The following is a 19,865-nucleotide window of genomic DNA, read 5'->3' as shown; positions in this document are numbered from 1 at the left end:
GCTTCCCAGGACTTCTGAGGTTCCCTATCTGACTCTTTCCTGCGACAGTTCTCTTAGTGCTGGTGTGCCTGCTGCATGTGGGTACCCTAAGTGGCCAAGCACATCAGTTTGCTCTTGTGGAAAACATGTTGATAATACATCTGGCGACCATAAAAACACTTGGATGTTCCTTTGCTCCCGTAACTCCACTTGAGAATGTATCTCAAGGTGGTCCAATAGATAAGAGGAAAAGACCTAGTAAGTGGTGGTTTTCTTTTTTTCCTTTAAACAAAACAAAATAAAACAACCGCCCCACTTTGAAATATTATGCAGCCATTAAAAGTGATTGCCAGTGAGGCTTTGGAGTCCGAGGTCCTAGGTTCAAGTCCCCACTCCTCCAGCTGTGTGCAGGAGTGGTTCCTTCCCTCTCAGAGCTCCTTTGTCATCACCTGCAACAGTGAAGCATTTGGATAAAAGTGATCAACAAGCAGGCTCTGTGGGGTCCTGTGGGGAAGTGGTCAGAGTCAGAAGGGAAAATACAAAATGTGGAATTCTCTGCTTTGCCTGTGATAATTGAAAATAAAAATCAAGCGTTTCTGTGAACCAGGACTAGAAGGGACCATTAAAACAGAAAACTAATTTTTGTGGGGAGAATGTCAGGAATTTAAGTGGTGGTGGGGGTAGGGGGGATATTTTTCTTTCATTCTGTAAATTGTTCTGTTACACAGAGTTTTAAAAAACTTTCCGAGGCCATTTAGCACGGTCCCAGGACAGGGCAGGGAGAAATGGCGGTGTGCTGGCTGCTGCCATCAGGCAGTCCCTCCTAGTGGCCTTTCTTTAACAGTCCTTATTTCACTGCTCATAGCTCTGGACAGGGGTGGCTTGCTCCACCTGCCTCCTTAGAGGTGAGCATTAACCTGTCTGCAGCACTGGCTTCCCCTTTGGGCACCGGGGCCCAGGAGCCTCTATCTAACACAGGTGAAAACAGGAGCTCAGCTGCAGCCCCCTTGAACCCTCAAATGTGGGCGTTCCCTTCCGGGTCTCAGTGGGAGGGCTTGAATAGAAACTCCATTGTTTATCATGACCCTTGTGGCCCTCCCCACTGGTCAGGCCCATGTATTGATCTTGGCATTGCTGGTAATGCATATCATTCCAGCAGAGTTGCTGAAGCCAAACAGCTCTGTCCTTGGCCTGGCCAAGCGGGAGTGTTTAATGAAAACTTCTGAGGTGCTGAGGCCAGTGGGGATTCCTCAAGCTCACTGTCTATGGGGGCTTGGCCCTCCCTGGAGGCTGAGGTCTGAGGGTGCGGGGTGTACCTCTCTCTCTTACAGGAAGTGTATGCCTGGCCTGCAGGTCTCTGATGGCTGTCAGAGGTAGACAGTGCAGACCTATACCTGCTCCCTGCCCTCCCACTGAGGCCTGAAGGTAGGGCAGAACCAGGAGCTTAAGGTGGAGGGGTTGGGTGGAGTCTTCCTCTGCTGCCTACTGTAAGTTCACGGCCTCCAGGCTCACTGAAGAAAGTGCAGTTTACCCACATTCCCGGGGAAGGTCCTGTGCCCACGGCCTGCAGCCTAGGTAGCCGGCTTGTTGCTGCCCCAGGGTTGGAGTTGCTGGGGTAAACTGGAGTTTGATGAGAGCCAGGAGTCATTCTGACATCACTGATGCTGCTGGCTGTTGAGAGTCACAGGCCGAGGAAGCGAGAATGCTGTTTCAACCTGCTCTGTTTTTGACAGGCTATCATGTCCACACCGGAAGGCTCATTCTCAGCCTCCCCACCTGCCTGCTAATGCCCAGTAGATAATCTGATGAATGTTGTGGAATGGGTCCCTCTGTACTCCCGGTATTCTACTCAATTTACTGGCAGTTTTAGCCCCACTAAAATGTTGGACGGATTTCTTTTGCAAGACCCCAGGCATAAGTGTGCTGGGAACAGCCCAAACCTAGAGATCAGGTAGATCTGGGTTAGCCCATGATGAGGTTGAGCGACTGTGGGTGAGTGACGTGCCCTCTCTGGGCTGTTTCCTCATTTGTAAACTGGGATACAAAGAGGTTTTTTTTCCCCAGGGTGATTGATGGTTAAGTGAGGTTGTGAATAAACTGAGCTTGATGTTGGTGGGTAGGTACTTAATGGTTGACCCCCTTCACTGGGCTGGGTTGGTGGAACTCTTAACAAACAGTGGGCTTGGGGTTGGGGGGAAAGGGTTGAAGTGAATCCCTGTTTGCATCCCAGTGGGAGTCTGTCTCGTCCCTTACCTATTTGAGGTCTGCGAAAAGGCGAAGAACCAGCAACCAGTGAGGCCTGTGCCCAGTGATTGTTGCAGGCTTTTGAGCTTGGTGGTGACGTGACTGGGGAGGTTGGTTTGGGGAGCCTGAGGGCTAGGGTTTTGCAGAGGATGACTGGCCTGTGGTCAGATGGACAGCAGAGAGGCAGAGGACAATTGGTATTTGCTCTGGCAGAGGGAAGCCTCTGATTTGCTTGAGTGGCCAGTGTGGAAGTGAGGACAGCTGGAAGTGGGCCTGTCCAGTCCCCCATCCTCCAGCCCCACACAGAAGATGAGGCCAGCCAGGTGGTTTGCAGCCATCCCATTCCTGCATTGTTCGCTGCTACCTAACTCTGGGCTCTGCCTGCTTCTTCTGGGGGTGGTCCCTGCAGGTGGATGGTGCCCCTTGGTCCCCTGAGAGGGGCTGCCAGGGTTTGCTGGGAATGTAAACAAAGCCACTGACTGAGCTTGCTGGGAGGCTGCCAGGCTCTGCTCCTTGGACTTGCCTTCTCTTTGTTGGGGGTGGGGGTGGTGGGGAGCTAGCAGATTTCCTGGAAGACAGCCTCTCCTGGAGTGAGTCCAAGGGAGCCCCTCAGCCTTGATCTGGAAACCATTTAATGAGCCCAGATAAGAAGGCCTGGATGGCCCAGACTTTTCCTTTTGTTCTCTCCACTCCAAGCGTCCCTGGCATCGCAGTTCCTGCTGGGACCTGGAAGCATGAAAGACTCTGTGACTCTAGATGTGGATCTGGGGTCCTCCTGGCTTCCTGGACCTGGGGAGGGGGCCTTGATCTCACAAGGGAAAAACCTTTCTGTGTTGTAAGCTAGGCAGTGAGCTTCTGGGCTATTCCTCTGGTGGTTCTGGCTGGCTCTGTTCTAGATCAGGGCATCTAAGTCCTGCTTTTGATTCACTCAAAACAGCTGTCCTCCCAGCTGATCCCAGCTGAGCCTCTGAGCAGGAATAAATACTGTGGTTAGGCAGTGGGAAGCAGGAGTTAGAGCAGGGAGCATGAGTCCTTCCTAGGTAACTTTGGACAAAGCCCCTTACCTCCAGAGCTTCTGTTTCCTCATCTGTAAAATGGGATAATAACACTTACCTTACCCACCTTACAGAGTTGTTAGAATGAGGATCTTCTGAGATAGAGAAGTGTGTGTGATAGTATTTCATAAACTATAAAACCACTCAGATGTGAGGGGTTCTTATTTTATCATCTTTGTTTTGCAAATGAGCTTCAGAAAAAGCAAACACACATGGGCTTAAGTTCTCCTGAGCTATGAATTGTGAGGGTTATGTTTTCACATTAGGCCCCAAAAGGGAAGTAGTCACTACTTACTCTCCACGTTTCCTGGAGCCTGACTTCTTTCCTTTTCACCTGATTTCTTGGGGCAGTGGAATTAAAATCTGTTGGCAACATACTGGTGGTATGTTTTCTTCTCTTGGTTGACTCCATGAAATAAGAAAGTTTTTTAAACTGGAGACTTACACTTTGCACTTGTAGTCAGTTGCCTGTTTTGGGCTAACTAGAAATCTGTTGTTGTTGGAAGTCTTCTTAAACTGTGTGGTCACTTTCCTGGCCTTAGTGGGTGTAGCCTAGTGTGACTATAATTACATCTGTCCAAGATTCTTATTATGCTCATCATTTGGCACAATTGTTGTTTATAGATTTGATTATACATTTACCGTAGGATACATCTTACCATTAATTCCTTACAGAATCCTTGATCATTTTTTTCTTCAGCAACGTACATCTTTCTCCTGCAAAGAGAGAGTGATAAAATTTTGACAAATTGTACAACCTGGTTATCTATAATTTACTTATTATAATGCTGTACAATTTACAAAGATATGAGATAAGTGATCTTTATGTAGCTGGTGTGGTGTATAGCTAACCTTTTATCCTTTTTTCTCCCTTAGGTCCTGGCTGTAAGTCACCATGGCGCAGCAAGCTGCCGATAAATATCTCTATGTGGATAAAAACTTCATCAATAACCCCCTGGCCCAGGCCGACTGGGCTGCCAAGAAGCTGGTATGGGTGCCTTCTGACAAGAGTGGCTTTGAGCCCGCCAGCCTCAAGGAAGAGATGGGTGAGGAGGCCATTGTGGAGCTGGTGGAGAACGGGAAGAAGGTGAAGGTGAACAAGGATGATATCCAGAAGATGAATCCACCCAAGTTCTCTAAGGTGGAAGACATGGCGGAGCTCACGTGCCTCAACGAAGCCTCGGTGCTGCACAACCTCAAGGAGCGCTACTACTCAGGGCTCATCTACGTAAGTGGGCGGGGCTCTGTGTGGGTAGGTGGTTCCAGGACTCATCTACATGAGTGGGTGGTGTTCGCAGTTGGTAGGATAAGGAGATACTTTGACCTATCTAAGTGGAAAAGTCCTTAATGGACCAGCTTCACCCAGCTTTCTAATATGTAATATGACAAGTGGGAAGGATTGAGGCCCAGAGAGGGCAAGGGATTTACACACACAGCCAGGTGTTGGCAGGCCTGAGATTGGAAATCAGGAGTTCTTGATGAAAATATTGTATGGACCAAATTAAAAGCCCCCTTCTCTTGGGGTATTAATATTGAAATTCAGAATTAGTGACTTGCAGAAAAACAAACGGCCTTAAGGAAGCATTGCTTGTCTGTGGATGGGAGATGGGAGTAAGTGCTGTTGTCTGGGCAGGGGACTCTTCCCTTGGTATCCTTGAGGATTTATGTTAGAACCACTCTGCTGGCCTCTAAGAAATGGTCCTGCTCAGTAAAGCAGAGTGATTCAGGTCATGCGAGTTGGAGCCTCCAGCACCTGGTTCGCATCTTGGCCCTCCCTGAACATTTGACATGGCTATGTGGGGCCTCACTTCCCCATCTACAAGGAGTTGTGAGAACATTGTAACACACCAGCCAATCCTGGGCTCATTCAGGCTTGGGCTCTGTAGCTGCTGCCATTTGTTGTAGGTGAAGGTAACTCTGACCCTCTGCTCGGCCTTTTGTACGTGTCGCAGTTAAGCTTGGGTCCTGTTAGAGAACCGCTGAGTATGAAACAAATTGATGGCCTGCACTTGCCTATCAGCATACTGCAAATGGGAATATTAGTTATGAAAGTGTGTTAGTTGCTTCATCTCCCAGAACATGTGTTTTGCTCTCTAGGCAGGCATGGACCCACGCCTATAAGCTCAGGGGTAGAATCTGAGCCTTTTTTCTGAAACTCTTCAGCTGGAGGCATCAGGCATTAACTCCTGTTTTTGTATCTTTGCTGGCCTTCCCCAGGCACAGACCCTCGTGCCTCCGTCTGGCTGGCCTCTTTCTCAGCATCCTCACCAGAAGGAAGCTGACTATGCATTTGCCCTAATGGAGACCCCAGCAGGTGCAGGGCTTCGGGAAGATCAAAGCTGCTTGGTGGGGCTGCCTGGGCAAGGGGGCGCCACCTCATTCACAGGCCCCCTCGCCCCCTGCACACGAGGTTCCAAATTGCAACCCTGGGAGCCTTTGTGTGGTGTGTTTGCCTGGCCTTGTGGGCGGCGTGGGGTAATTCTGCGCCACAGCTGCTCTGTCTGTTTCTTCAGTGGGGGGAGGCCTGGGGACAGGGGGCGATCGGGCACAAAGAGCCTCTGTGGCCTGTGAATGGAGCAGCTCCCTGGCATGGCTGGGTGGAAACAGAGCCACTTGCTCAATGTCTGTGCCTCCACGGGCTTCCAGCGCCATGGGCTCGAGGTACAGCCCCTTGCCTCCCACCTGAGCTGCAGCGCTCATTCCACGGGGCTTAGTTTGGTAGTCCACTGATTTGATGGGATTAGCTCAGAGAATTTTGAGGTCCTCCTGAACTCCTCTCAGGACCATCTGCCCACCCAGCTGTCAGAACGACTTGTCTTAGTAAACCCCAGGCTCCTTCTGCTGTCACCACCAGCTGTTTCCAAACATCTGGCCCCACTGCGCGCCCTAAATGTGTGGCCACGTGTCCTTCACTTTCATCAGGCTGGATTTCCTAGAATGTGGGTTTTCTCAAACCCCAGGAACAAAGCGCACTTGTTTCTGAGCTCCTGGGATGACTTCGCTGCTGCCTGGTCTGCCATCTCGCCCCCACCCGACAGTAGTGGAGGGAAAACCAGAGGTTACCCAAGGCACTCCTGTCTTCTCGTAGTAGCGAGCCAGAGCTTGCTGATACCACGTGCAGACGGCTTTACTTTAGAGCTTTCCTGGTCCCTCCTGAAAAGAGTAGTTGGAGGGAAAACAATTGACTGATTATCCCAGGAAGAAAGGAAATTAAGGGCCTTGCATCCCCTCCTCCAAGCAGAAGAGGCAGCCAAACACACTTGTTCATGTCCCAAGCTCAGCTGCTGTTTTGCATGCGGGCCAGTGCGTGATTGGTGGGTCCCTCTGGAGTTCTGCTTTCAGCCTAACTGCTGCTTGGAAAGTTCAAGACCTGTAGCCCTTGGCCAGTGGTGGGAAGGAGCTTTGTCCTCATGACCAGTTCCCATGTAGATCCTGTGTTTGGATTTGGCTACAAGATCCACCCTCATTTTTGGCGAGACTGGAGAGGGCAGGGGTGGAAGGGACTGGACTGACACAGCCCCTCAGATGTGGGCTGCTGTTGGATCCAGAGGCAACACTGTGGACAATGAGGGTCAAGGGCACTTGTAGAGAGGGAAACAAAAAGATGGGAGGCCCTTGGAGAGTCGCCCTCCACAGCCAAGGAGGTCTGCACTGGCTGGGGAGGGGGGTCGTGGGACCTGGGTCTGTTTCCAACTCTGCCAGGAACCTGCCCCGTGGTCTTCAGCTGTCACTCAGCAGAGTCGGGGGCTGCAGGTGTGCGTGAGTCATGGCTTGTGGGTCTCGCTTTGCCTGGCTTCTTTGGGGCCTCTGGCCTGTTTTTCTTGGGAGAAGGTGCTTGTGTTGCTCCAGCTGCCTAAAGAGAGCTGTGTCCCTCAGTGAGTACCCATGTCCCCTAGGTGGTCTTGGGAGTCTTATCCAGGTATTAGGAGTCTGTCTTTTTTTGGTGTGTTGCAGGGAGGGGGAGGGGGATCTTGGAAGAAAAAGAAAATAGCAGGGAAATTATTAGAAAAAGAAGACACCAAAGAAAGGCAGGTCTGCCTAGACTGTTGCTGCTGGAAACTGCTTTCCTGAACTACTCTGAGCCCCTCACTCAATGAGGATCAACTAGCCTGCCTGTGCCCATTTTACAGATTGAGAAATGGGGAGGGGGCAGTTAAGAAACTTGCCCTTGTTGGGATTTGACTCTGGGGTCTGATCTAACCTGGTGAACTCAGACTTGGGGTGTCAGGTGTGTTCCCAGGAGTCTCACTGTGAGTGCTGATGAATTGAGTTCCCCTTCAGCGGAGACCTGAGTCTTGGAGAAAGTTCATGGGGGACAGGATAGTGGTCTTTTTTTTTTTTTTTTAAGAGATCTTCATGTTATTGTCTCTGGAAGATTCCAGGGAGGGGTTATCTGTCTGTGATCTACTCTCCCACAAAGGATCTATATGGTTGAGGAACATAATGAGTCTTTCCCAATGCTGGAAAAGTTTTGGCTTAAATATCTTGGAAAGTCCCTCAGGATAGAATAATTTGTATCTTCACACAGTTGGCTTGCTGCAGCTGCATCCTTTTCCCTTTGTGCGTCTCTCACGAATGCAAACACATCTCTTATTGTCCTTACATCTCAGTTTCACAACTGGACTCCTACTGTCCATGAAGCTTGCCCCGTATCTTGCCCAAAGCACATGCTTGTTGACGCGCACAGCTGGCAGCAGTCTTGCAGTCAAGGGAGAACCCCACTGAAAAAGCAGAAATGTTGGTGATGCCCCCATGCCTCAGCAGGTCTGCTGGAGCAGGACCTGGAAAACCAGGGGCTCCAGGAGGTGCTTTCACATCAGGCTGACTTGGGATCCTTGGAGGCAGCAGACATTTTGCTACAGGATTTCCATGACATTGTGAGTCAAACTTCCTAACCCATTCCCGTTTGTCACTCTTTTCAGACCTATTCAGGCCTGTTCTGTGTGGTCATCAACCCTTATAAGAACCTGCCCATCTATTCCGAAGAGATCGTGGAAATGTACAAGGGCAAGAAGAGGCATGAGATGCCCCCCCACATTTACGCTATCACAGACACCGCCTATAGGAGTATGATGCAAGGTGAGTCCCTCAGCCTTCCAAGGGTCTGTCTTTACCTGCAGCCTCGTCGGCAACTTTGCAGGTGCTCCTTCATGTTCAAAGCCCTGGTGATCCTGTGGATTGGTTATCACTGGTGCTGGTGAGGGGGCTGTGCATCGAGGTCTGTAAGCCACTGCATGAGAGCCAAGACTGGTGGCTGTCAAAGGAGATGTTTATATGTTGATAGAATATTGTAGAAGCTTTAAAAAAAAGTGCATTTCCTAATTATTTTCCCAATTTCTCATTCTGATCAAGAGCTGCTGTGCCAGTTCTCTGACTTCCAGGCCGCCTTTTCTACCTGTTATTCCCTTTCCTCCATGATTTTAACCTCTTCCTGTCTTCTCCACAGTCTGGAAACATGTGTGAGTTATTACGTCTTTTAAAAAAAACAGACAAAGTCTCTCCTGGATTCTGTGCCCTCGTAGGTTGTCTCTGCCCTCCTCCATCACAGTGAAACTCTTTAGGGGAAGTATCCACGCTCAGTGCCTCCATTCAGCACTTCTCAGCCATACTCCTGCCCCTGCATGTCATCTGCTGCCCTCCCAGACTGTCTGGTAAAGCCCATCCTCCCTTCTGTGGAGCTCTGGCTTCTTATCTTACTTAACCTCTCCTAGGACTGGACAGTCTTGACCACTTCCTTTTGAAAGCCCTTCCTTCCGGCGATTTTATGGTTCCCTAATCTTACGGCCCCATTCACGTCTTCTCCCCTATTAACACCTGTTGCTTCTCAAGGTCTCGTCCTCTGGATCATGGCCCCACCTGCTTCAGTGGCTTTGCCATCACTTTCCTGCTGAGGACCAGCTCTATTAGCTGATTGCCGCCAGCCCACTGCTCCTAGATGCCATTTCTCCATCCACCCGATCACCCAAGCCTGGAACCTGATTCATCTTACACTGTCCCTTTTTTAATTGGCCTGCTGCCTACCTCTCCAACTTCCTGGTTGCATGGAACTCCTTATATTTCTCCAATAGGCCTTTCTGCTTCACACCACCATGGCTGTTCCATCTGCCTTGCAATAGCTGGCAAGTCTCTACTCTTGTTAAAGACGTGACTGAAGTATTACTGCCAGCTAGGGAGGATGTCTGGGCTAACCCTGGTAATACTTTGACTTAGGTGTGGACCAGGCCCGTGTTGCCTTTATATTCTCAGAGCTTAGCCAACTACTTAGCATAGGGTTACATTCTTATATCTTATACTGATAGTGGTTTTTCATGTCTTACTTATTACGTGGGCATCCTGTTTTTATTTTTTCTTTAATCTTAATAGTCAATCTAGGCAGTGGTGGTGATGAGTCTTGCGTTAATTTTATCCCTGGTTTAGTGGTTTAAAATGGCAACATGTGGGTCTGTCTTGTACCATCCACACAGTGCTGCGGAAGGTGTTTCATCACCAAACTTGGTGAATTAGGTAGGATGTACAAGTTTGACCTCCCCTTTGGCTCATGTTCACGTCTATCGAAATTCCTTGAGGAAGCCAGCCTTTTAGTTTTAAAGTAGGATATTGGTTTCAGAGTGCTAACTAGAAGAGTCTGATGGGAGAACATTTTGTGGGATTCCAGAAGAGCCCGAGTCTGTCTCCAGAGGTTATGAGTCAGTTTTCTCCTGGCTCTTATAATTGGCCTCATACAGGCTGGAGTCTTCTTGAGCTCTGCATTGCTGAGTTAGAGCATGTTCCCATACCTGGATCCTGAACCCAAAAGGTTTTTTTTCTAGCAAGTGGGCTTTTTCACTTCTCGTCAAGCCATTATGATAAGAATAACGTAGTGATATACTATAGCATGGCTCCAGGAATTGGAATTTCTGAAATTAGACTGCTAGCCTTTTTTTTAACAACCTGTAGGACTTCTTCCTAAAGAGATTTGCCCAAGTTATGTGTTCAACTGTGATAATTTTGAGGGACAAAAGTCAGCTCTACAGGTTGGAAGCAGCTGGGGAAAAAAGGAAAAGGGAACTTGCAGAGGACTGGAGCTTTCCTTTGTGTTGAGCAGGAAGTCTTGGCTGTAATGGAATGGCCTGGACAGGAACCAAGGAGCTGCCTCAAATTATGAGGGCAAATGGGTGGGTGTTTTCATCTTTTGGAGAACAGGGATAGGAAATACATCTGCAGGCATGAGGAACCTAGGGTCTTAGTGCTTCTCTTTAGTGATCTGTGTTGGTGCTGGGTCCATGTACTTTCTGAACCTCAGACGGAGAAGTTTTCACCCACTCTCTGCCTCATGCTGGACTCGGTGCAGCTCTTCAGCCCCCATGTTAACCAGGGACATTTCCAAGTTCCCTCTCGTTTCACATAGTTGACCAGCAAAGCAATCGGCAACAGATTTCTTGTTCTTGAGACAATAGGGAGGAAGTTAATTAACAGAAGTTGCCCTTTTATGACAAGATGGCTCACCAATAAAGAAAGTTCCCAGGAGGAGTCTTTTGGTTCTTGCCCTAAGTCAGGTAATAACAGTGGAGCATTGGGGTCCTCAGGTTGTTAGAATCAGCTTCTCTCTTTTGGAGAGAGTGTTTTACTTAATACACGCAGCCCCCCTGGCTTTGAGAAACACAAGTCTGTTCTCTGACACACACATCCTAAAAGCCACAGCCAGACAGTTCCTTTTCTGCTTTTTCTTTAAATGAGAACTAGAAAAAGATTTCGTCCCTCAGCTGGCTGTGGCTTATGACATACTGGCATTTATTCTGCCAAATAGGGGAGTTGGTGGCTTGTCTGGGGACTTTTATGAGAGGAGCTCTTTGACTTCTCCTAGGGACCTCCCTTGCCTTTCATCTCTTAAATGCTCTGGTCTGCCTGTAGGCCTGATTTATGCCTGCTGCTGTCTTGCAGTTAGTATTGACACTGCTGTCTTACTTTCAGAAGCACCCCAGTTTGGATGATAAATTATATGGTTTTTCTATCTATTTGTTAGACTAAGCCAGAGTTTCTCAAACTGGCACCACTGACATTTGGGCTGGATACTCTGTTGTTGCAGGCTGGGTGGGGGTGGGACTTATCCTGAGTATTATGGGATGCTTAGCAGCATCCTGGCTTCTGCCCACTCGATGCCAATAGCACCCTCCCTCTCCAGTTGTGACAATCAAAAATGCCCCCAGACATAACTATTGAATGTTCCCTGGGGGCGCAAAATTGCCCCCACTTACTTCAGAACTTTTGGACTAAGTATTGCAGATGGATTTTGTTCCAAGTGTCAGCTCCGATCAATCAGTAGTGCCTTGCTTAGCCCTGTGTTGGCAAGGCTCTGAGACTCAGTGCCAGAGAATGCTGGGGTAGATTAGTGCAGTCTGCCTTGGGCACAAGATGAGGCATGGCGGCACATGGTACTCAAGATTAGGCTATGGAGGTAGGAGATGGAAAGTGCCAGAATACTTGAGTACATTATTCTGGCACTGGAAGTGCTGGCAATCTGGGCAGAGAGACTGACATGTTTGTACACAGAGATCTGTGGGCGAAGCTGGATAACAGGATGATATGCCACCTATACCTGCTGTCAGCACGACTGCAGCAAGTGTCAGGTGTCTTGAGAGTTTAGAAGATGTTGCCGCTGGGGCCTGGGGTGGTCAGAAAGTCACCGCGGAACTCCTCGTGCAGGTCAGATCCTGTGGAAAGGCTGGCAGGTATGTGTCAATAAATGGTTATGGCACTGCCCAGGTGTGCCTGGCCCAGTTTTGTTTGTTTTAATCCTCAGCCTTGGGTTTAATTAAAGTTGTGGTGACTTGGTAGGTTCACCCTCCCAACCTTGGCTTTCCCATTGGGTTAATTTGTTGTCCTGGGCATTACTGGGTCTTCCTACCTGTGGTTGACACGTTCCTAAGGATTCTGTAAAAAGCGGAAGGTTTTGAATGATCTGAGGCCGGAAGGATGAGAAGACTGAAGGCGTATATCAGCTCTGGGGGACAGGGTACCAGGGGCTGCCCTGGGGGGAATTTGGGAGTCTCCCTCTGTGGGAAAGACTGCCTGTGTTTTCACTGGAGACCCAGCCAGTTAAAGAATTAGAGCTCAGTTATCTCCCCCAGGAGGAGAAGAAAAGGACTCCCTTCTCTGTTAATGAGTTAGAATACCAGGTTTGGTTCACTTTTGGTGACTCTGGTGTTCTAATGAGCTCGGACAGCAGGGTCTGCTCGCATTCCAGACCTGAACTCATCCGAGAACTATTTAACCCTTTGCTCCACGTTAGTCCCACCTCTGCTCCTCAGTGGAGGCTGCCCTAGGGTGGTTGGTCACCAAGGGCTGGGTGAGTGTCCACCTGCCTCTCGGTGCTTGAGTAACCTTTCTAGGTAAGCAAAGAAGGGTAGAATTTGACCATTCTCTTCACATTTGAGGACAGTCCTCCTGCCTCACAGGTAGAAGGACAGGCCCAGAAATGTTAACTGACTGTCCAAAGGCCCCCAGAGAGCCAGCCCCAGAAGCCAGTTCTCCTGCTCCCACCCTGGTACCCCTCCTCCAGGGCTCACCACTGGTCCTCCTCCCTGGCTGGAGTTGGAGGGATGCTCTCTGTTGGCTTGGTGGGTTAGGGCCCTCTTTCTGCCTTCACCCAGCCTTGGCGACTGTTGTTCCCATGGAGCTGTCTACCCTCTAAGGTCTTCCAGAGGTGCTGTGTTGGAAGTGCTTCAACAGTCCCTGCATAAAGCAGACTCACAGGACAGGCAGCTGAGGAAGCTGCAGATATGACGATTCTACTTAGGCAGGAATGTGCCGGCCAGGAGGCTCGGGCCCTGCCAGGGAGCCCCGCCAGCCGGCTGCACACAAAGGCCCCGCTGTCTGCAGGGAGGCCTGGAGGCAGCGGCTTACCCTAGGGCCGCACTCTGTCGCCCCTGCCACCCCACTGTCACTCCTGCCAGCCGGCTGTGCTGGATGCAGCCCTGCTGGGGTTGGGGGCCTGAGAGGCAGGCAGATACACCACAGCAGGAGGGTGGGGGGTCCAGCTTTGACAGATGACACGGCGCTTCTGGAGCAGATCATCAGAGGAGTCTAGTCTGCTGGGTCTCTCTGGGCCTTAGCTTGAAGGAGAGACTTGCCTTGTGAGCAGAAAGTGTGTGGAGAAGAGAGCACGGGGTTTGGACTAGTTGGAGTCTGGCCCTATTGTGTCCTGACCGATCGGAGTCAACTCTGGGCCTTCATTTTCTCGTCTGCCTCTTGACTGGATAAAGGAACTGGCAGGGTTACTCCAAGGATCGAACGAGAGGCTGTGTCCTGTGACGAATGTCCAATAGAAGGTAGCAGTGGGGCCTGGAGATGCAATGTCTTGAATGAACAGTCCCTGCCTTCTGCAAGAACTGCTCATCACACACTCTCCCACTTGCTTGAAGAAGGTGATAAGCAAACGCTTCCTCAGGTGGCTTCTTAAAGTCTCCTCGGTGAGCCTCCTCCGAGAGGCCAGGCTCTGGGTACCGACATGGACAGGAAGTGGCTCATCTAGCTGCCATCCCCGCAGTCACCACGTGATACACAGGCGTGTGCTGGCAGATGCAGCCCCTGGCTTGTCTGATCTGGTCCTTGGGCCTTAGGGTTGATGAGGCCTCGAGGGTGGGTCTTCCGGAGGGGGTCGTGCACACGAGAGACAGTTCCTCCCTGGCTCTGGAGCAGTCCTGTGTTTATGTGCTGGTGGGCTACCAGAGGGGCATCGTGACAGGCAGCCCTGGGCCTGCCACCCCAACACCAGAGCCCCCGCGTAGAGGATGCTTGGTGAGGCCCCCCGGGAAGGAAAGTCAGCTCCTGAAATGAGGCTGCCTACTTACAATGTGGTCACGCCTGTCAGTCTCATTTCTATAAAATGTTCTTTTTAGAAGAGGAATCTGTGGTTAATGAGTCCTTTTCAAGGATTCAGCTCTTGGCTTGCTTTTTTGTTTTGTTTTTGATTCAACCCAGCAGGCCGGCTTTGCTTTGCTTTGGGCTGACTGAAGTGGGAGAGAAGAAAGAAGTGACCTCTCGGAACCTGAAACTTTGCGGGTGGCCGAGAACTTGGCCCCATGTCTCTGTTACTTCACATCTCCCTCCCCGCAACATGCAAACAACAAAAACTCACCTGCAACGTCTCTAAAGGCTAAGCTGCTTTGTGCTTTTAACCTCTCTGCTGCCTACAGGCTTGTTTTTCCTGTTTTCTCAAGTTCTTGGCTGGAGACCTCAAGAGAGTGTGTCCCGATATGTCAGGGCTGGACACTGGTGCGCTTGGAGGAAAGGATTGCTTTCCTTTGCTTGCCTGATTTCTGGAATTAAGCTATCAGAGGAGAACAAGATAAATTCCTCCAAACTAAAGAGATAAGGGAGCTGAGAGTCTGCAGGCGTAAAACTCAGGATAACATCAGTGGCTTCTGTAAAATTCCTCTAGTCTTGACCAAGGCTAATGGCCCAGTGTCGACCTTTGTAATAACTCCGTGCTTCTGGCAGACAGGTGGTGCTGATTGGGGCTCGGGGTGTCATTCCAACTGGACTTCCTGACTCTTATTGAAGAGCTGTCTCTCTAACCCAAGATGGACTGCAAACACAATAGGGCAGACCTCTAATCTGAAAGCCAAGAACAGAAGCTATGTTGTGGGGGCAAATACTGGACCCACAGTCCCAAGCCCATCTTTTATTTCATTTGATTGTCCTTCTCGAGACATTGGATCCCCTGGCTTCTGCTGGGCGCATCTTCACGTGCCACTGCGGTTTGTCTCCTTAGCATTGGTGTTCCTGGTTCTCTAAGTTGGACCGAACCCATCAATGGGACATTCGCAAAGCCCGCTGTCTCCTGGGAGGGCTGTTTGTGCTCCAACTTGAAGCCAGGTTTGTCCTGAGCTTGCCTGGTGGTGTCCATCTCATTCCCTGTTTGTGTCCCTTTGTCTTTGCCGCCTGTGCTCTCTGCTGCAGAGCTGTGACCTGTGGCTTAGTGCACTCTGTCCAGGAGTCCTGCTTGTCTTTCCTTTTCCATGAGGGGTTATTTGAGAGGGTAAAACTGGCCTCAGGGGTTGTTAGGTCTCTCCAGATGTCCTCATGACCTTTGCTGTGGGCCATCTATACCCACATGTGGCTTTTGAGTCTCCCTCCATCCTGGCAGACCCATGAGAGCTGCCTCAGCAGCAGCCCCACTCTGAGAAGTTCTTGCTCCTAGCCCTGTCTGCCAGAAGCAGTGGTTTTGGCAGGTTTACCTGTGCACAAGGAGCTTACCTGCGTGAGCCACCAGAAGCATTTTGACCAAGAGGGGCTTATCTGGGGCCTCCTAACAGAATTCAAGAGAAGTCCCTTGAGTTTCTTTCTAATTGTCAGGGGTGCTAGTGGGGTAGGCCTACCAGACCTCTGGCTCCTGTGCCTGGGGACTGGGGCCTCTGCAGAGTTCACACCCTGACCCTACAGGGGGAGAACGTGGGCAGAAGCACCGAGTGGGGTTCTCTGGCTTCGAGTGTCTGCTTGGTCTGGGCCCACCTTTGTTCCTGAAGAGAACACGGCTGGTGACACCACCATGTGCTTGGGAGCCACCAGTGGGTTTTTCTCCTCGCTCACTGACTGCATTGGGGTGCTGGTAGGTTCCCCTGGGTGCCGTGACACAAGGCCGCCGAGGCTTGGCAGCAACCCGCTAACAGGAGGCATTATTTTGCCCCCTCTCTTCCTCGCCTCTGATTGCTTCCCATGCACTTAAATAACCCAAGCTCATGACTTGGGCTGGCTTTGGAAAAAGTAGCAGACAGCTTGCAAGGCTGGCGTGACCCTTCGTGAGTGGGAATAGCATGTCACGGGCAGCCCTGAGGCCCTGGCCTATGGGAGCAGTGTGGGGAAGAATCTGGAGGCCTGGCTTCTTGGTCCAGCTTATATGCTTTGACCAAGTCATTGGGTTTCTCAGGACTTGGTGTCCTGACTTCTAGATGCAGTTGATGGGACCACCTGTTGTCTAGAACCTTCCCAGCCCCCACATCTGAGCTCAAACCCACAAGTCTCTCCACATTTTACACCCGGCAAAGTGCCTGGTGTTTTCGCCCACTGGGACCAAAGTGCTGTCTCTGAGAGGATCTCAGGAGAAGTAACCTGCAGCCCTGGAATTTGTCCCCGCAGCTCAAGGCTTCTGTCCCAGGCAACACCGAGCAGGGGTCTGACAGCAGGTGACCTGGGGGTCTGCTGTGCAGTTTTAGCAAAAAAAACAGCCGCCTTGGTGTGGACAGTCGCAGGCCCACTGGTTGTGCCATCTCTCACCCATTCAGGTGGGCTGTCGAAGCTGCAACTGCCCTGTGAATTCATTTTTGCTTGGGCTGTATCCACATCTCAGTCCGTTCTGGAGAAAAACCCGGTTGATCTGAAGACGGGTCCTGTAGGCAGAACCCTGTTCCAGGTGCCCCCAGAGGGAAGCCCTGCGGAAGACCAGCAGCCGTTATCTGAGTGAGCGTCCAATGAGTCAGTCCTGGGCAGCCGCAGTGGGTGAACCAGACCTGTTCCCTTCCTCCCATACTTCCTGTCGGGGCTGATGTCACATCACGGCTGAGCGAGCCACATGGCCTTTTATGGACAAGAATCTGCAGCTCCTCTCTCAGAGGAAGTGAGCGAGAAGGCCCCTCACAGAAGCCTGTAAAGCCTATACCTGGCCTGAAATACCTGTGGCTGGGGCTCCCCCCCGCCCCTCTCCACAACCTGCGATGGGGCCTCCTGAGCTGGCTGGAAACACCTGTCCATGTGGACATCAAAATCGGCTCCAAAAGGCCTCAGGGCATTTGGGGTTTAAAATAAAATCCAGGGAGGGAATGGCCTCATCACTGGATATGTAACTTAAAACCTTTCTCATTGTCGTTGTGAGGAGGCCATGCATTTGGGAGAGCTGGAAGGTGCAGAGAGCTGGGGTCATTCTGGTCAGTCTCCAAACCCTGCCCTGTGTCTCGGGCTTTAGGCACCCGCCTCATTTGATCCTTAGAGCGGCGCTGCCAGGGAACCCTGCCCTTGCATTGCCCGGAGGCTGAGGGGCCAGGCATCCTGTGGGGACGTGCAGAACGAGGGTGCTGCCCTGGGCTCTAGGGCACCAAGCCAGCGGCTTTATTCTCTCCCCCACGGCTCCAGACACATGGACCAGTAGTTGTAAAGTGTGTTCCCAGGAACCCTGTCTCCACCTCCCAAGCAGCTATGGTTTTTATCTCCTACTTTTCCAGTACTCTTGCCTGGAAAATCCCATGGATGGAGGAGCCTGGAAGGCTGCAGTCCATGGGGTCGCTGAGGGTCGGACACGACTGAGCGACTTCACTTTCACTTTTCAATTTCATGTGTTGGAGAAGGAAATGGCAACCCACTCCAGTGTTCTTGCCTGGAGAATCCGAGGGACAGGGAAGGTTGGTGGGCTGCTGTCTACGGGGTCGCACAGAGTCAGACACGACTGAAGTGACTTAGCAGTAGCTTCATATGGGGGACTCAGGAAGATTTTTTTCCTGAGGAAAGGCTGCTGCTGCTTTTAAAGTCTGTATTGAATTTGTTACAATATTGTTTCAACATTTTGGTTTTTTGCTATGTGAGATCCTAACTCCCTGACCAGGGATTGAACCAGAAACCCCTGCATTGGAAGGCAGAGTCTCAACCACTTGACCACCAGGGAAGTCCCTGCTGCGGCTTTTAAAAGAGTTGAAAATCACTGCAGAGATTCGTGTTCCTGTCTGTACCCTGTCCCTGCCGAAGCAGGACCAGGGCAGGAGAGGTTCAGGGGCCCTAAGTCAGGCTACTGTCTTCATCCTATGGGAGCCTGTTTCCCAGAACTGGATTTTCTCTGGTGGGTGCACTTCCCTGGTTCTGGGCTGTCGGATTCCTATCTGTCTGTCTGTCTGTCTACTCTATAGTGGAGGAAGGAAGGGTGTTTTCAAATAAGCCTTCATTCCACACAGGCTCAAATAAGGACTTGAACAAACAATGGAGTGGGCTGGACTCTCAAGGGTCCGTGTCCCTAGAGAGGACCGTATGGGGAGAGCTTATGGAGTGTGTGTTAAGGAGAGTTCTGGCCGGAATGCACTGGGGCCCCAGCACAGTAAACTGAGCCAGAGGAGAGTCGCTGAGAATTCCCTCCAGCCTCCCCCATCTCCTGCCTGACCCCTGGTGGCTCAGCAGTAAAGAATCTGTCTGCCAGTGCAGGAGCCCTGGGTTTGATCCTTGGCTCAGGAAGATCCCCTGGAGAAGGAAATGGCAACACACTCCAGTATTCTTGCCTGGAAAATCCCACGGACAGAGGAGCCTGGTGGGCTATGGTCCATGGAGTTGCAAAGAGTTGGGCATGACTGAGCGACTAAACAAAAACAATAGCCCTACCCAGAAGAGATGCTTCTGAGCGCAGGAACAGAGCCAAATGCGGTGAGACAGGCTTGTGCAGACCAGGGGCAGTGCCTGCCTCCTAAGAGGTGCCGACCCAACCTTCTGTAAAAAGAGAGAAATCGACAGGTTCTGGGGGATGTGGGCAGGTGGATTTAGGGACACCCAGTGGTTGGGGCAAGAGTTGAGGAAATCAGAAACGCCTCCTGTCAGGTTTCCTCTGCAAAAGTATTTGCCTCAGCCAATGTTCTGGAGAAGCAAATTAAGGTTTCTTTTAAGTGTAAAATTCAAGGGTTGGAGGGTTTCCTTTTAGGCTGGGTTGGCAGTGGTACCTTGGCTTCAGGAGTTGGAGGTGAAAAGTCAGAGAGCAGGGAGAGCTGGAGATGGTGGAGTGGATGAAGCTTACACGAAGCATTTGGTTCTGGAAGTGGGATGTGAAGTGTGTGCAGGCCTCTGTGTAAGTGTCTATCTGTGTGTGTGCACCCACAGGTGTACATGTGCCTGTGTGCGCACTCATGGCTCTGCACATGTGCCCAGGCACGTCTGCTCTCTGCATTCATGTGTATGCATGTCCACATGCAACTTGTCCACAACCCTGTGTGTGTGCGTGTGGGTCTGTGTGCACAGTGTGACTGTGTGTGTGTGCCCACACGTGTGTGTCTGGGGCCTTTGCTTCCTGTTGTTCAGCCTTTCAGCATCTGACTCCCCCTCACACAATCAGAGGAATTCCAGCCGTCCCAGGGACCAGGCCCGGACAGCCCTGGGAAAACGGCTCCTCTGGAAGGGATGGGAATGTTTCCTTTTATGGTAGCCTCAGCCGCCACTGCCTGCAGACTTGCCGTGCCGCGCAGGTACATTCTTGCCTGCTGCCAGGGAGCGGGACTGAACACGCTAGCTGCTGGGCAGCCTCTGAGATGCAGCAGTGGGGGGAGGGAGGCCTGACCCCATCACAGCTGTGTTCTTTCTGTTCTGTGCCACGTCCCACCCCCCAGTCCCCTTATTCTCTTATTCTACCCTGGCTTCCCCCACCTTTAGCACCTCCCTCCCGCCCCTCCCCCTGCCTTCCCTTCCCTGCTGCCTTATCGGGGACCCCTCCCGGTCTGTCTCAGACCCTGCTGCACAGCCTTGAAGGGCCCTGTTCTTTGGGAAAGTTGAGAGCTGGAAGCAAGGTCATCCTCCAGGTCTGCTCTGAACCCTTGCCCAGTGGGGGGCAGGGTGCGGGCTGTGTCCATGTGAGTGGCCGGGTTCCCTCCC

The 19,865-nt window shown here is 51.2% G+C and overlaps 1 protein-coding gene across 1 annotated transcript in view; it reads left to right on the top strand.

Annotated features, from left to right (window-relative positions):
* Positions 1–19,865, top strand: part of MYH9 (myosin, heavy chain 9, non-muscle) — an 83,922-nt gene that overhangs the window by 26,470 nt on the left and 37,587 nt on the right. Inside the window, exons 2-3 of the mRNA XM_010860619.1 lie at positions 4,155–4,506; positions 8,201–8,357. Coding sequence (XP_010858921.1) covers positions 4,174–4,506; positions 8,201–8,357 — 490 coding nt within the window. The 5' untranslated portion in view covers positions 4,155–4,173. The remainder of the gene's footprint in view (positions 1–4,154; positions 4,507–8,200; positions 8,358–19,865) is intronic.

The sequence above is a fragment of the Bison bison genome, unplaced genomic scaffold, assembly GCF_000754665.1.
Source record: "Bison bison bison isolate TAMUID 2011002044 unplaced genomic scaffold, Bison_UMD1.0 scf7180017864468, whole genome shotgun sequence".
NCBI lineage: Eukaryota > Metazoa > Chordata > Mammalia > Artiodactyla > Bovidae > Bison > Bison bison.
This window is presented reverse-complemented; position numbering and strand designations above follow the sequence as displayed.